This window comes from Cnephaeus nilssonii (assembly GCF_951640355.1).
Source record: "Cnephaeus nilssonii genome assembly, chromosome: 4".
NCBI classification, from domain to species: Eukaryota; Metazoa; Chordata; class Mammalia; order Chiroptera; family Vespertilionidae; genus Cnephaeus; species Cnephaeus nilssonii.
This window is the reverse complement of record NC_137075.1, coordinates 106788727-106803220: the sequence shown is the minus strand read 5'-3', so window position 1 is coordinate 106803220 and position 14494 is coordinate 106788727. Positions and strand designations below refer to the sequence as shown.

Here is a 14494-nt window from a genome sequence, read left to right as displayed (position 1 = left end):
CCTGAAAAGGCAGCCAGGAATTAACGGGCCCCAGTCCGTGCCCTTCTAGTTCAGAACACTGTTCAGAACCGCCACCACCAGTGAGCTCGGAGCAAGCCGAGTCCCCGCAGCCACCACCTGAAGGACAAGGCACCTGGGGAAGGGCTTGCTGGCTCCCTCTCTTGGATGACGAAAGAGAACCGAGGATGCCACCTCATCTCCGTCTCCCACGCAGACCTGAGCCAGCCCAGCAGCACGCGGCCGCGCTGTCACACCCTCCCTAAGAAGATAAACACGCTGGCAAAGTGGAACCGCACCCGCACCTCCCCAGCACTCCCTTCTCCCGGCCCCGAATTGTATCCCTGCGACACCTTTTCCTGTAACTTTCGGTTTTCTTCGATAGTATTATTACTTCAAAACAACAACAACACCTTCAATCTCCCAGACTATCTTTTCAGGGCCGAGTGTCCCTCTTTTACCCAAAATATAGATCTCACTTAGCGAACTCTGATCACAGACACATTTCAGGGATAAGTGCCTGAAAGTGAAGAAGCTAAAAGGTCCGGGACTATTTTATTAACAAGTCAATTGTGTGTGTGTGTGTGTGTGTGTGTGTGTGTGTGTGTTTTAAGAACTTTAAAACTACAGCTAACGAAAAAAATGACCCTTATCCACATCAAGATGGACAGAAAGCGTAGACAGGGATGCCGGCCGCTTAGAGAGAAAGAGAAAACACCCAAAGCCTGGTGGCTTCCCTAAGTCAGGGCACATGTCCTTCCCTCTGGTTTGCTGGCCGGAATGCCATGTGCTGGAATGCATACGAAATGTAAACAAACGCCTCCTCCTGTCTTTTTTCTTAATTACCCCCCCCCCCCCCGCTCGGTTTTTATAAGGAGGGCCTCCTTTGTTTTGTTCTGAAAACTCAACTGTGTACAAAGAAGGGGTCCCATTGCTTCAGGAGCTTCTTCTCTCCCCCACGCCTCCACCGCTCCCGCCGGGGGCAAGGTCTGGGAAAGTGTGTGCATGACAAACGTGATAAAGGCCAGCAGGGCCGGAGCTCGGAGGGGAGGGGTGCCACACGAAGTCAAGTGGCTCAGTCTAGCAACTGCAGGGCCGCTTGCTCCCAATCCCCCTGGGTGCGGCCGACCAATCCACATCCCCATGCTTATGTATGGGAGATGGATATATGAGCAACAAAGGGGTGCATGCAGATTCAGATGTGTTCCAGAAACCTTGGCGGCCCGGCAGTCCGGAAGGGCGCCCTGCACCGACTTCCAGCCTCCCACCACAGCCTCCCACCCAGAAAAACCCCCGTGCACGGCTGGATCGACCACTGTGTCCTGTGACTCCGTGCCCACCAGACTCTCAACTCTCTCCTGAGACTGAGGGATTTTTGCATCTTAATGGGTTCTGTGACAAGGAGCCATTTCCCCGGGAACATCCTGCAGTGAGACCCAGAGTTTTTAACACCTATTTGTATGTTAGACTGATCGGCTCGGCCCCAAGATGAGCATTTAATGACCTGCCAGTCAGTCCCGGCCCGGCGTAAGTGTCCCCTCCGACGGGCTGGCTTAAAGAAAAATGACAGACAATGTTCTTTAATAACTATGGTTTACCCATTGCTTTCAGATAGCTAAGTGGCACATTCTCACCTCATTTGCAGCTTTTCATCTCAAATGGACATTGCTTTTGAAATATCCTCTTTCTTTCTTTCTTTTTTTTTCTCCCCGAGGCTGCCACTTGAAAGTTGAAATCTCGCAAGAATGTAATGGTACGCGCCAGCCCTCTGAATTACAGGGTGACCGCCTGAGCGGGTCCTAAAAAGCACGTGTCTTTTTTATGCCGCATAAAAGGCTGAAATGTTTACATATCAAAAGGCTATAGGCCAATTTCTGTCAAAATTACACATGAAGTTAAGCAGTACAAGCAATTTATTTAAACACTAGTCATTGTAGAAAAATTCAAAACCATATGCTCTTTTAGCAGTTTTTACAAATGCATCTGACCCATGACTTGGCTAGACATACAAGCTTCATAATTTACTCTAAATTTCAAATCCCCTTGACGTTTAAATAAAAGATCTTCATTAATGAGGTTTACATGAATGAAAACTTTAGAAGCTGATATAGATTAGCGAGGGGCTTCGGAACCGGCCGTGCGTTCGCTCTAATTTTCAAATGACTGACTTTGCTAATCATTTCAAGAGAAAGCCCCACCGAGAACAAATTAGCGGCATTTGCATTCTGTGATTTGCAAAAGCAACAGGCAGTCACTTTGGAAATAAATGAGTAAATAACTCCCGCTGTAGAAAGCCGGTTTCTGCAACCCTAAAAACTATTTTATTTTTTTCTGATGCTTGGGGAACACGTCATTTTTCGACACCCTTTTCTTTACCCCCCAGTGTTATGCTGAGTTTTCCTAACACCTTGATGATTTCGTCCCCAGGGGCTCAGAGCGTTCCGCTGGAATGTTGCAAAAGAGCTGGAATGTTGCAAAAGAGGGTCTCTCTCTACTGCTGCGTGCGGCAGCCCCAGCCCCTGAGTGCCGGGCAGTTGGGTGGCATTTGTGCCTCTTGCTCTACTGCACCCACCTAACCCCCCAGGGGCACATTCCCCCGGCTACCAGAGGCGTCCCCTGGGGCAGCAGGCCCTGGGGCAGGTTTGGAGCACTCCTTTGAGACACTGGGTTTTTTTAAAGCCCCAATACAGTGGCATTGCTCTGACACCCACACGGGGTCTGGGTGCTGCCCACAGGCTGCAGCGGGCTCTGCGCTTTGCCCCCGTCACTGGCCCCGCACCTTTGAGAAGGACAGGCCCCTCTTTGCACAGGACACGAAGAACCCCACTGAAACGCATCCAGCTATGCGCTCTGCTCCGTAACCGGGCAAGAGGCTGAAAGAATTAGGAAAAGGACGTTCCTGAAACCCTAAGAAGTTGGGGCCACGGATGTTTTAGGCTTTTATTGTTTGTTTGTTTGTTTGTTTGTTTGTTTGTAACAGCCGCAGGTGCTCTTTCGGATGGAAACAGCCTGGGACAGGAGGTGCCCGGCGCAGGCTCCCAAGGTGGGCGCTCTGCGTTACCCCGGAGAAGCCATGTCCTCTGCGCGCAGGACTCAGTTCGGCGATGACTGCGGCGCGGACGGACGCCGGCGCCGCGGATACACCTTGTGCGTGTGGAATCCGCTGATCCGTTCGTTAATATCTCAAAAATGAGGGCTATTACCCGAGCGACGGACTCCTCGGCAAACACATTTTCCTCGACTTCTGCGCGGTGATTGCTTCGTGTGAAATCGTGTTTGGGGGATAATAGGGGAAATCAGCGGCGTGTGTACCGCCCCAGCGGCCTCGCCTCGGGCCGCTCCGGGTCCTCCCATGCTGAGCGGTGCCTGCGGGCCCACCACAATCGCGTAGCCACACGAGGTGGGCAATTTGCGTGCGACGCGTTTGTCATTCCAATTGCGCGGGCCGACGCGAGGCCGCTGATTGTCTGTTCGGTGCGTGGCGGACACTTGTGGGTTTCGGCCCAAGGAGGCGGCTGCAGGGCCCCTGACCACCTTCCCGCTCCTGCCTTCCCGCGGACCCAGCCGAGTGCCCGCAGACAGAGGGGCGATGCGGAGGGGCAGGCCCCGCCGCCCGGGGAGAGCTGGTGGGATAAAAGGAGTAGCGTTGCCTGGGGGAGGGGGTTCCCTTCGACCGCTCCCAGGAAGCCCCTCTGCAGGAGGGCAGAACTTTGGAAGGATTTTCCTTTCCTTGGACCCAGCTGACATCCTTGGAGGGGTGAGGGGTGGGGACAGCACACTTCTTTGTCCCAAGGAAATGCACTTAAAAAAAATAAAATAAAATGCCCCTAAGTCCACCCCCAGCCTCCGCTGCAAAGGGGTTAGGGCGGTGAGAGACCCTGAGTGCGGGCCTCGGTTCTATCCGCTAGGAACCCTGAGGCCTAGAGGGAAGGGATGATTTGCAAAAGTGGCCACGTCGGACTCGCGGCACAGTGCTCTTTGCACCGGGAGCCGGTGGGCCAGTGCGGGGCCGCAGGAAAGCCAGGGGCGCAGGCTACCGCTGATGCCTGGAAAGAGCTCCAACGCGCCACGGGGCAGGAGCGCGGGGGAGAACCGCGGAGGCACCTTGGATGCGGCGCAGCCTCCGCGCGCTGCTCTGAGCACCGCGGCCACCGACAGCCACACGGACTCGGCCCCGTTTCGCGCGGCGCCTCTGCCTCGGGCGGGCTCGGCCAGGATCTGAAAGGTCCCCCTCCACGCGCCCGCGCCGCGCGCCCGGCCACGAACCCCAAAGCCGTCAGCCTCGCGCTGTCTCCCAGCGCTGGCACCCGGGAAAGGCGGGGGGATGCGTGTGCCCCGAGCCGTGAGGCTGAAGTCTCCCAGAACCGGGGAAAGGCCCCCGGCCTCGGCGGGCACGAGAGGGAAGGCGCTGCACTTCTTCCCCGGGGCCTGACCCCTCCGAAGGGGGGCCCCACTCCTGCCTCTGGGAGCAGCTTTTATTGTAAAAGTCCCGTCGCCGCTCGCACTGAGACCCGGCTCCCCCGCCTCATCGCCGCCGACCACCGCTTCTCCATTTGCTCGGCGCTCAAATCGGAAGCCCGGCGCTCAGGCCCCGCGGGTGGGCGCGGGGACGCGGAGGTCCGAGCTGTGCGGGGAGGCCCGGGAGGAGCAGCGCCGCCGCCCGGCTTCTCCGTTCGGGCCACTCCCGCGCGCCGCCGGGGTTCGGCGCTCCGACCGGGAACCGCCACGGACCAGTGCCCTTTCCCCGGGCCCCAGCGCCGAGGCGGCGGCCCGCGTTCTTAGCGCGGGTGCGGCGACCCCGGCAGCCCCGCGGGACCCTCAGCCCGCGAGACACGGGGCAGCGGCGTGCGTTACGGGCTGCCCTCCCGCGGAGACCCCCGGCGCCCCCACCTCTCGGCCCTCGGCGGTCTCCCCGGGCCCCGCTCTCCTTCCCCGCAGCGGCCGGAGCGGCCTGCCCGAAGGGCCGAGAGCCGACAGCTGGCGCCGGCCCCAGGGGCCTCGGGGTCCCCTTTCGTTCCGCGCGCTCAGTCGCCTACCTTCTCGCGGGGCGCTCGGCTGCCTGCGCGCCGTCGTGGGCTGGACGCGACTCCGGGGGCTCCGGCGGGTGGGCGGGCAGTGCCGCGCGAGGATCCCGCGGAGGATCCCGCAAATCACGCCCGCGCCGGCGGCGAGCGGAGCCGGGCCGCGGAGGGAGGCCGGGAGCCCGGCCTGGGCCTGCCCCGGGAGGGACAGCGAGGGGGCCTGGCCAGGCCGGGAGCCGGCCAGTCGGAGGGGAAAAGCGCGACTCAATTGTTGGGGGGAGGGGGAATCCCCAAATTTTTGTATTGAAACAAAAAGTGTGGGAGAGAAGACAACCCATTTCCAAACTATAAGAATTTTTAGGAAGAAAAGGAAAAACACAAAACCTACCGACACCCCCGCGGTAATCGGCTGGAAACGGGCTCAGAAGGCTACTTCTGACGCCCGAGTGTCAACAGTGGCCGAGTTCGGTTTCCGCTGGGCAAGGCCTGGGGACGGACTGCTAGGGGAGTTTTCAGACCCAAAGTGACTGCAAAAAAAATACATCCACACAAATATTTAAAGAAGCACGCGGCACCTCTTCCATCACTGGTGCCTTTACAAAGTTTGGCCCTCGCAAAAACGAAAGGGTTCGGGGTGGTGGTTAACCAATCCCGTTCGGGAGACAAAATAAAGCAGAGGTGACATTAGGCGGCGAGTGCACGGGGCCGGCGCAGGAGCGGACTTTTCAGCGCCGCTGGAGGTGGACGCTGCCCCGCACATTTTCCAAAAACAAAACAAAACAAAATTGGAAAGGGGGGGAAAAAGAAAAGTTGCCCCAAAGTAGAATCGGCCACAATGAATTTGAGCTTTTTGTCGAGGAAATGGCACCCAATAATAGGACCCAATCCGAGGGGAAAGGTGGGGCGGAGAGGTCAGCGGGGGCGCAGCGCGCTGAGGCCGCACAATGGAATTAATGAGATTAACCGGGGCAATTAGGACGCCCGCCCAGCTCCGCCGGCCCGCGGCGGGGCGGCTGAATGGAAAAGATTAGGTTAATTTCATTAATTTGCAATCCACAATCTCTGTGCAGGCCCCCTAACCCCCTCCCCTTGGCACCTTTGCCCCTCCCCCCTCCTAAGCCCCCCCCCCCCCCCCAAAGGAACAGCAAGGGCCGAATCTGGTCTGTTTGTCATCTGCATATTACCAGGAACTAAATCCAGGATGACGTCGACTCAGTATAAAACCAACAAGAGGTTCAGCTGGGCGAAACTCCGTCCTGCCCGCGGGTTGAGTTCGGCGAGCGCTGCGGCGCGGGGAGGGCGGGAGGAGGGAGCGCGGACGCAGGGGGCGGGGAGGGGAGCGGGGCCGCGCACTCTCCGGCGCTCTCTTTCGGTTTGGTCCGGCTCCGGAGGAGCGCGGACCCCCCCACGTTGAGGCTCTTTTCCTCCGCGCGCCCCCTCCGCCCCCCGGTCCCGGCACGGGGCTCGGGGATGCCCGCCAGCATGTTCAGCATCGACAACATCCTGGCCGCTCGGCCGCGCTGCAAGGACTCGGTGCTGCCGGTCGCTCCCAGCACCGCCGCCCCCGTCGTCTTTCCGGCCCTGCACGGGGACTCGCTCTACGGCGCCGGCAGCGCCGCCTCCTCGGACTATGGCGCCTTCTACCCGCGCCCCGTGGCCCCCGGCGGCGCAGGCCTGCCGGCCGCGGTCGGCGGCTCCCGCCTGGGCTACAACAACTACTTCTACGGGCAGCTGCACGTGCAGGCGGCGCCCGTGGGCCCGGCCTGCTGCGGGGCCGTGCCGCCGCTGGGCGCCCAGCAGTGCTCCTGCGTCCCGACGCCCCCAGGTAGGTCGCGCGCGCTTGGGCCTCCGCCGCCGGCCGCGGGCCTCCGCCTCGGGGCGCGGGCGGGCGGTGGCGCCAGCTTTTCCCACTTCCACTAACTTTTCTCCTCTTGCAAACCTGGGTTCCGCCCTTTTATTTTCTTTATTTTCTGTTTTTGCCGATCGGGGCAGGGGTTTGACACTTGCTGCGACTTGATGGGGGGTTAGCGGGAACTGTCTGCGTAGGAGACTCGGCTTTTAGTGTTCCCTGACCGGCTTTGGGAGTGTGGGTGGACCCTGGCACATTCCCCCATTTCCCTGCACCCTCGATCTCCATGCACCTCCACTTCCCAGCACTCCCTTGTAGACGAGTTTAATTAACGTTGGAGTGGCGGCGGCGGGCGGCGGGCGGCGGGCGCGCCGGGGCCGGGAAGCCGCTGACCGTGCGCCCCGCTCCTTCGCAGGCTACGAGGGCCCCGGCTCGGTGCTGGTGTCTCCGGTGCCGCACCAGATGCTGCCCTACATGAACGTGGGCACGCTGTCGCGCTCCGAGCTGCAGCTCCTCAACCAGCTGCACTGCCGGCGGAAGCGGCGGCACCGCACCATCTTCACGGACGAGCAGCTGGAAGCGCTGGAGAACCTCTTCCAGGAGACCAAGTACCCGGACGTGGGCACGCGCGAGCAGCTGGCCCGGAAGGTGCACCTCCGCGAGGAGAAGGTGGAGGTAGGCGCCGGCCCTGCGGTGCGCGCGGAGGCCCTTCCCAGATCCTAGGGCCCCAGCCGGGCCGGTCCGCGCTTCCACGGGCCTCTCCACACTCCACAGTGTCCGGGCGGGGTGGCCGGGAGGCTGCGGAGGGCCCTCCAGGCCCAGGAAGTGGACGGGAAATGCGGAAGAGGGAGCGAGTCTCCTTTCTTTTTGTGGTCGCGGGCGCTCTCCGGTCCCGGGTTCTGAGTCACACGGTGCCCGGGGTGCCCCGGCTTTGGGGGAGCGAGCGAGCCTTTGCTTGTAACTGTTGTTTTGTCCTCCATGCGCACCAGGTCTGGTTCAAAAACCGCCGGGCCAAGTGGAGGCGACAGAAGCGGTCCTCGTCGGAGGAGTCGGAAAACGCGGAGAAGTGGACCAAGCCGTCTTCCAAGGCGTCGCCGGAGAAGAGGGAAGAGGAAGGTAAAAGCGATTTGGACTCGGACAGCTGACGGCCGCAGGCGGGCCTGGCGCTTGCCTCACTGGAAGGACTTGCACAGACAGACGATGCTACTTTCTTGCACACACGCTGCCTTGCAGGAGAGGGTCGGGAACGGAACGAGGAGCTGTAAATAGTGTACAGAGCCGGGCGGGCCGGGCGGCCGGCGCCGGGGTCGGGCAGCGGTGGCTCGCAGCCCCGCAGTCCCGTCCGCAGCCGCAGCCACCTGCGCCTTGCTCGCGATCGCTGTAGTATTTATAGTTAAGTTAAAGGTGACAACACAATAAAGTGACGGCCATGTAGATGGGCCACAGGCTGTATTTCGTGCCTCTCCAGGACCAGGGGCGGAGGCCCAGAAAGCAAATCTATGTAGCCCAGCTTTGGAGGGAAAACTGTCCAAAAGAAAAAGAAACTGGGTATGAATCCGTCGCAGGGCGGGCGGGTGTGCTGGTTTGAAAGCACACTTGGTTTCTAGGTCTCCTGGAACGGGGTGGGGAGCACAGGGGTCTGTTGGGGGGCTGGATATAGCATCCCCTGCCCGGAGAGGGGCGGCCTCAGGTTCCCCTTTCCCCAGACCCTTGGGGAGAGCAGGAGCCTTCCCTCCTCTCCCAGGCAGGAAGCTGTTTAGGGAAGCAGAATCCACAGGGGAGCTGCGGGAGCCTGGGACCCTCAGCGGGGCGGGCGGGTGAAGTCAGGCGTAGGCATGCCCTCTCTCCCTCTGCTTTCCTGGGCGCTGCTGCTGCCCGTCTCCTCCAGGGCAAGAATTCTGCCCCACAGCCCTGCTGGCCTGGCTCCTGCCCAGTGGCTCGGGCTGCGTGCCCCGGGGCAAGCTGGGCCCTTAGTGCTTCTCCCTGAGCGCTTGGTGCTGGGGATCTGGCGGCCAACCGGGCCTAAGAGCGCACTGGCCGCGGAGGCGGTGCAAGGTGGGAGCATGGGCGCCTCCTGCTTTCTCCCCAAAAGGTAGGTCTCTTCTCTGCACCGACTGGGGCCACAGGAGTGCGGGAGCGAGCCCGGTGGGTGCCCTGGTCCTCGCCCTGCGAAGGCCTGGATAGGGCGGCCGGTGAGCGCTTGGATAGGGAGGAAGATAAGAGCACGCCTTCCGTGTGATTTCCCAGACCAGGGAGGGGGCCGGGAGGGCGGAGAGGAGGTCCAGGGCCAGCACAAGTGGCTTCTAGTGCTGGAACGTTCTAGGAGTCGCAGTAAATCCATTTTATAGACGAGGAAGCTAAGACTGAGCTCCCAGCTCGGCGGATGTGAGAGCCTGAGTATGTGAGCTGCGCCGCCCTGGGTGTAAGGACCCTCCAGGGGGAGGCTGTGGGTGTAAGGACCCTCCAGGGGGAGGCTGTGGGTGTAAGGACCCTCCAGGGGGAGGCTGTGCGTGCTGCTGCGGAGCACAGCCCCTCCAAGGTAACGGCTTTTTACAGAGGCAGCATTTTCCCGCAGCTGCTTACATGTTGAAAAGGCGCCTCTGGAGTAGATGAGGCGACGCTGGTGGAGTACGAAGGGCCTCCCAGTCACGCCTCTTTCATAGGAGCTCTCCCAGACCCACGGAGGGGGCAAAGGTCGCGGGTTCACACCCAGATTCCATCCTGGGCGACCTGGGACCAAGGACTGGCCCCCTCTGCTCCTTGCTTTCCACGTCTGTGAGCCGGGCCCCGTGAAGGCGCCTGCCGCTCGCCTCCTGGGCCTCCCCGGCTGCTCGGCTGCTTGGCAGGGAGGCGCCCTCACCGTGGCTGCTGTTTTAGAAACAAGGGACGATTTTTATTGTCTCGGGCCAGCACGTGGGGATTTGTGTTCATGATCTCATTTTCCTTTTCGAGAACTCGGGTGGGGAATGTCTTCGCCGTTTTCACAGATGAGGAAATTAAGGTTCTGAAAGGTTAACTGTCTGAACAACATTCGGTTCGTAATAGAGAGGGACGCCATCTTCGCCCAAGTCAGTCTTACACCCCGAAACGTCCCCGCTAAGCCCCGAGCTGGGGAGGAATGCTCAGGAAGCCCGTGCCTCACCTTCAGGTGATCTTGTGGTGCTGGCCTACCTCCTCCCTCAGCCTGCAGACTTCCTGGGTGAGGGGGCCTGGCCTGCTGGGCACTCTGCTCCCCATTGCGGCTCCTGGGTGCGGACCCCATCCCACTGCAGAGGGGTGAGCCTGCAGGCGATCCAGGATGAGCCCTGACTTCCCCTCCTTCGGTACTCCGTTATTCTAGGACATTCTAACAGGGCAGCAGCATCCCTCCCTGAGAGACTTGACACCTTCAGGACTCTGTAAACCCCTTTGTGTCTCTTTGCCCATAACGCGCTCTCACACTTCCTGTATGAGGGGACCTTGTATTTTAAAAAGTATGCATTTGCCTAGTCCGGAGAGGGGTCCATGGCAAGTGTAGGGAGAGGGGACCGGGGGGAGCAGGTTCTTGGACATTTCCCCCAGAAGCACCTGGAGCGGGGAGGTGGGGGGAGCCGAAAGGGGGGAGAAGCTGGGAGCTGCTCCCACGTGGCCCAGACAGGCTCGAGGTGGCAAGTGAAAGCGCTTTTCCTGTCCACGTGTCCACGCCGGAGAAGTGCTTCAGTATCGGCTCCGCTCACAGGAAATAAACAGTCAGCACAGGGAGGGAAGGGGGAATGTCGGGGTGGGTGTCTAATTATAGTCCGCCCCTCTTTCTGCAGTCCCCCGGCAGCGGGGGCTCAGTCTGCTGTCTCCGCCCGCTGTGGGGGTCACGGAGCAGGCGGCACGCGGCCTCACGAGCCGTCTCTGGGCCTCGTGATTGTGGGAAGTGGGGTCAGGGTATTGGGAAGTGGAGTGCGTGTGTGTTCAGACGGGCTGGGCGTACGCCGGGTGACAGCCTGAGTGGTTTCCACTCTGTACAACTCCCCTGGAACGGAAGGTGTTCTCCCCATTTCACAGCTGAGCAAACCGAGGCATACCGTTAACACAAGGGGCCAGGAGGAGCACTGCCGTCGGCAGGAGACACGGCTCTCGCGATGTCCGTAAGCCAGGCGCCTCACAGAGCCCCCTGCTCTTCCTGGTGGCCGTACGGCTGTGGACAGATGTTCCACAGCACGTGACGTGACGCACAAGTGCCTGCCGCTGCCCCTGGGGACACAGGAATTCATCTGCCACTCGGTGCCAAGAGCAGGGACCACTACTATAACCCCTAACGTTAGCCTAGCCCCGTGGTCGGCAAACTGCGGCTCGCAAGCCACCTGCGGCTCTTGGGCCCCTTGAGTGTGGCTCTTCCACAAAATACCACGGCCTGGGCGAGTCTATTTTGAAGAAGTGGCGTTAGAAGAAGTTTAAGTTTAAAAAATTCGGCTCTCAAGAGAAATTTCAGTCGTTGTCCTGTTGGTATTTGGCTCTGTGGACTGAGGAGTTTGCCCACCACGGGCCTAGCCCTCCCCCCTGCAGAGGCTGCCGCAGACGTCCCAGGCCCTCGGGAGGCGGGAGGCTGGGCCCTTTTCAGATGGGAAGTGGAGGCCCCGACTAAATGCCTGGCCCTTGGCACATAGCAAAGGACCCAGCGGGCCCTGAGCCCCAGCCTGAGCAGGCTTCCCACAGGCCTCTGCGGGTGCCGGCAAGGTATGGGGTAGCGGCCTCCAGGTGCCGGTCACCTGGGCCCAGTAACATGCAGTGTGGGGGGAAGAGTGGATCCCCTGATGGTGAGTGAGCTCCGTGGAGCAAGCGCTTTCCGCTCTTAGCCCTGGGCTGTGCATGGGGTGGGGGCGCTGGGAAACGCTGATCTGCTAACCACACCCCTGGAGAGCACCTCGCACTGACAGGTCCTTGGTCAAGTGGCCTTTCACCGACGTTCGGTCGTGGAGTTACTGTCTTGAGCCTGCGTGAAGGATGCTGTTCTAATGGCTGCGTGAGAGCGAAGCTGGCAGCTTCCTCCTTGAGTGTGGGGGAGACGGGGCTGGGAGGTAGGGGTGACAGGGAGCTCATTTCCTGAATCAGATGAGGTTTCCAGGGGCTCAAGTAAAGCAGTGTAGGCACCCAGACCCCCACCCGAAGCTCTTTAGGTCCCTATGGTGCGTCCCCCAATTCGCTGTCCTTTTGTTCATTGCACACCTAATCCGGTCACCTCCTTACGGGAAATGAAGGAGGGCGAATGCATCCGTTCACCTTCACGGAGGTGGACTTCCAGCAGGGGAGGGCTGGGCGACACGAGGGGGCGATGGGGCGAGTGGACAGCTGGGCGGCTGGCCCGTAGCCCACACTGGTCCGAGCCTCCATCCAGTGGGGGCCAGGTGCTCGGAGGGATCGGGGAGGAGTCCTTCCTCGCCTGTGAGTGGGCTTGGGGAGAGGGTTGGAGGGGATAGGGGTAAGGCCCCCCCAGTGCTTCGGAAGACGCCCTCCCATTGGCTGGGTCATGCCTGACACAAACAGATAGGAATTAGGAAATCCGAACACACCTTGCTCCTAATTGTTTTTCCTAATTGTCCTTGGTGTGGGAGTTTTTGCATGACCACAGGACAGGGGCTTAAGACAAGGGAGCAGCTGATAAGATATAATAGGTTGTCTTCTCCCTAAGAGGTTTAGAAAAGCAGATTTAGAGGGAAGAGGGCGAGAATTGGGAGTGGATTTGGATTCAATTTCCGAGCTTTGTGAAATGACCTTGAAAATTTTTTTTTCAAAAGTTCTGGAAGGAATGAATCGTGGCAGGGTTTTGGCAGCCGGGACCACTGGCTGGGGAACCCGGGGCGTCCCGGAGGCCCGTGCTGGAGCCGCGTGACAACAGGGAAGGCCACGGCATGGTAGATCCTGGGAAAATAAGCAGCCATTGTCCTCGAGCCCCAGTGACCCGGGACCAGGCAGGGTGAATGATGGCATGCTGCGGCCTTTACAGCGGGTCTGTAATTTCTGGATTCCTGCGGTCCTCACTGGTTCTCAGGAGCCCAGCCCTGGGAAGCGTCAGTGAAGAGAGAGCTTAAGAATCCCTCTCCCTTGCCCTAGCCGGTTTGGCTCAGTGGTTAGAGCATTGGCCTGCGGACTGAAGGGTCCTGGGCTTGATCCCAGTAGGGGGTGTGCAGAGGCAGCCGATCAATGAGTCTCTCTCATCACTGATGTTTCTCTGCCTCTCCTCTCTGAAATTGATTAAAAAATATATATTAAAAAAATAAAAATAATACCTTCACAGAAACATCTAGAATAGTGTTTGACCCAAAACCTGGGAAAACTGTAGCACAGCCAAATGAACACATAAATTTTTTTTTTTTTTAAGTGCCCTGCCCAGGAATCGAACCCACCACCTCTTGGTGTATGGGACGACGCTCTAACCAGCGGAGCCACCCGGCCAGGGCCTGAACACATAAAATTAACCATCACACATAATATTAAAAAAGGGTAAATGTCACATACTATATGATTCCAATTATTAAAAAAAAAAAAAATTCAAGGTCAAGACCCACGTTGTCCAGCAGCCGGCGGTGGCCACAGGCGTGTCGCAAACAGGCCGCACACAGCGCAGGGCAGGGCTCCCACGGGGCCATGCCTCCTGAGGTGGGGCCAGGTAGGGGCTCCCCGCAGAGGCAGCCAGGGGCCGGCGGGGTCTGGATCACCGGGCGGCGTCCGACGGGCCAGCCTCACGGTGCCCGTGCCTGTTTTAATCGTCTCCCAAACCAATCACTGACGCCACCCAGCGAGGAACGGAGATGCCTCTTTCCAGATGGAGCCGGGTTAATCCTCCTTTGAAAACCCTCAAAGTGCGAACTCTGGGACCAGAAAAAGCACCCGGGCCCCTCCACGGGGCAGGGAGGCCCACGCACTTGGCACGTCCCCTCGGAGGAAGGCGCGGGCCTCTGTGAAGTCGGCGTCCCAGCTGGTGGTTTCGTCTGAAGATGCTCCTCGGGAGGCCAGATGGCCGGGGCGGCACGGGGGATGTGTGCGCTCAGCGTGGTTTTGTGTTTGAGGAATAAATATTTAAATCCGAAACCAAATGAATCACTTTCTACTGAAGTGGGCAGGGATGGAACATCATGTGTGTGTGTGTCTCGCCCCAACCCTACACGTTTCCCCAGCACACAGGATTCCCGCCACACGGGAACCTCCCAGACGCTGTCCCCGGCCACGGGGGCAGGACGCCAGGCGCCCGGGGGCGCCTCCTGCTGGAGGGTCGCCGATTTTCTTTCGCATCTGCTTTTGCTGCAAGAGACTCCGGCCGTGCGCGGCTGAACCCGAGGCTCCGGGCCCTTGCTCTTGGCTGGATGAGACCTCTGGGTTCCGGTTCCGTTTCAGTTTTGGCCTCTGCGGCCTGGGCGCTGATACAAATGTGAGCGAAGAACGCTTAACCCTTTTCTTGACGGCGGTTAAAGCTCCAGGAAGATCGGAGGTCTTTGGGGTTTACTTTTGTCTTTATGGGTGATGTCTGCGTGTCAGTTTGTTTGTTTGAGGAGGAGGAACGGTTTCTGCATTGCCTGGAGCGCGTCATCAAAAACTGGACGGGAATGTTCTTTAGGGATTGACAGTTTCACAGTCACTCTCCTGGGCAGGCCCTTGTCCA

At 59.7% G+C, this 14494-nt stretch overlaps 1 protein-coding gene across 1 annotated transcript; it reads left to right on the top strand.

The window, feature by feature from the left end:
- Positions 1 to 6488: 6488 nt before the first annotated feature.
- Positions 6489 to 8012, top strand: GSC (goosecoid homeobox; the record flags this gene model as incomplete). The annotated part of the gene is made up of 3 exons (XM_079769786.1): positions 6489 to 6843; positions 7283 to 7542; positions 7857 to 8012. The coding sequence occupies 3 exons, from the start codon at positions 6489 to 6491 to the stop codon at positions 8010 to 8012; spliced, it is 771 nt and encodes a 256-aa protein (XP_079625912.1).
- Between the last annotated feature and the right edge of the window lie 6482 nt (positions 8013 to 14494).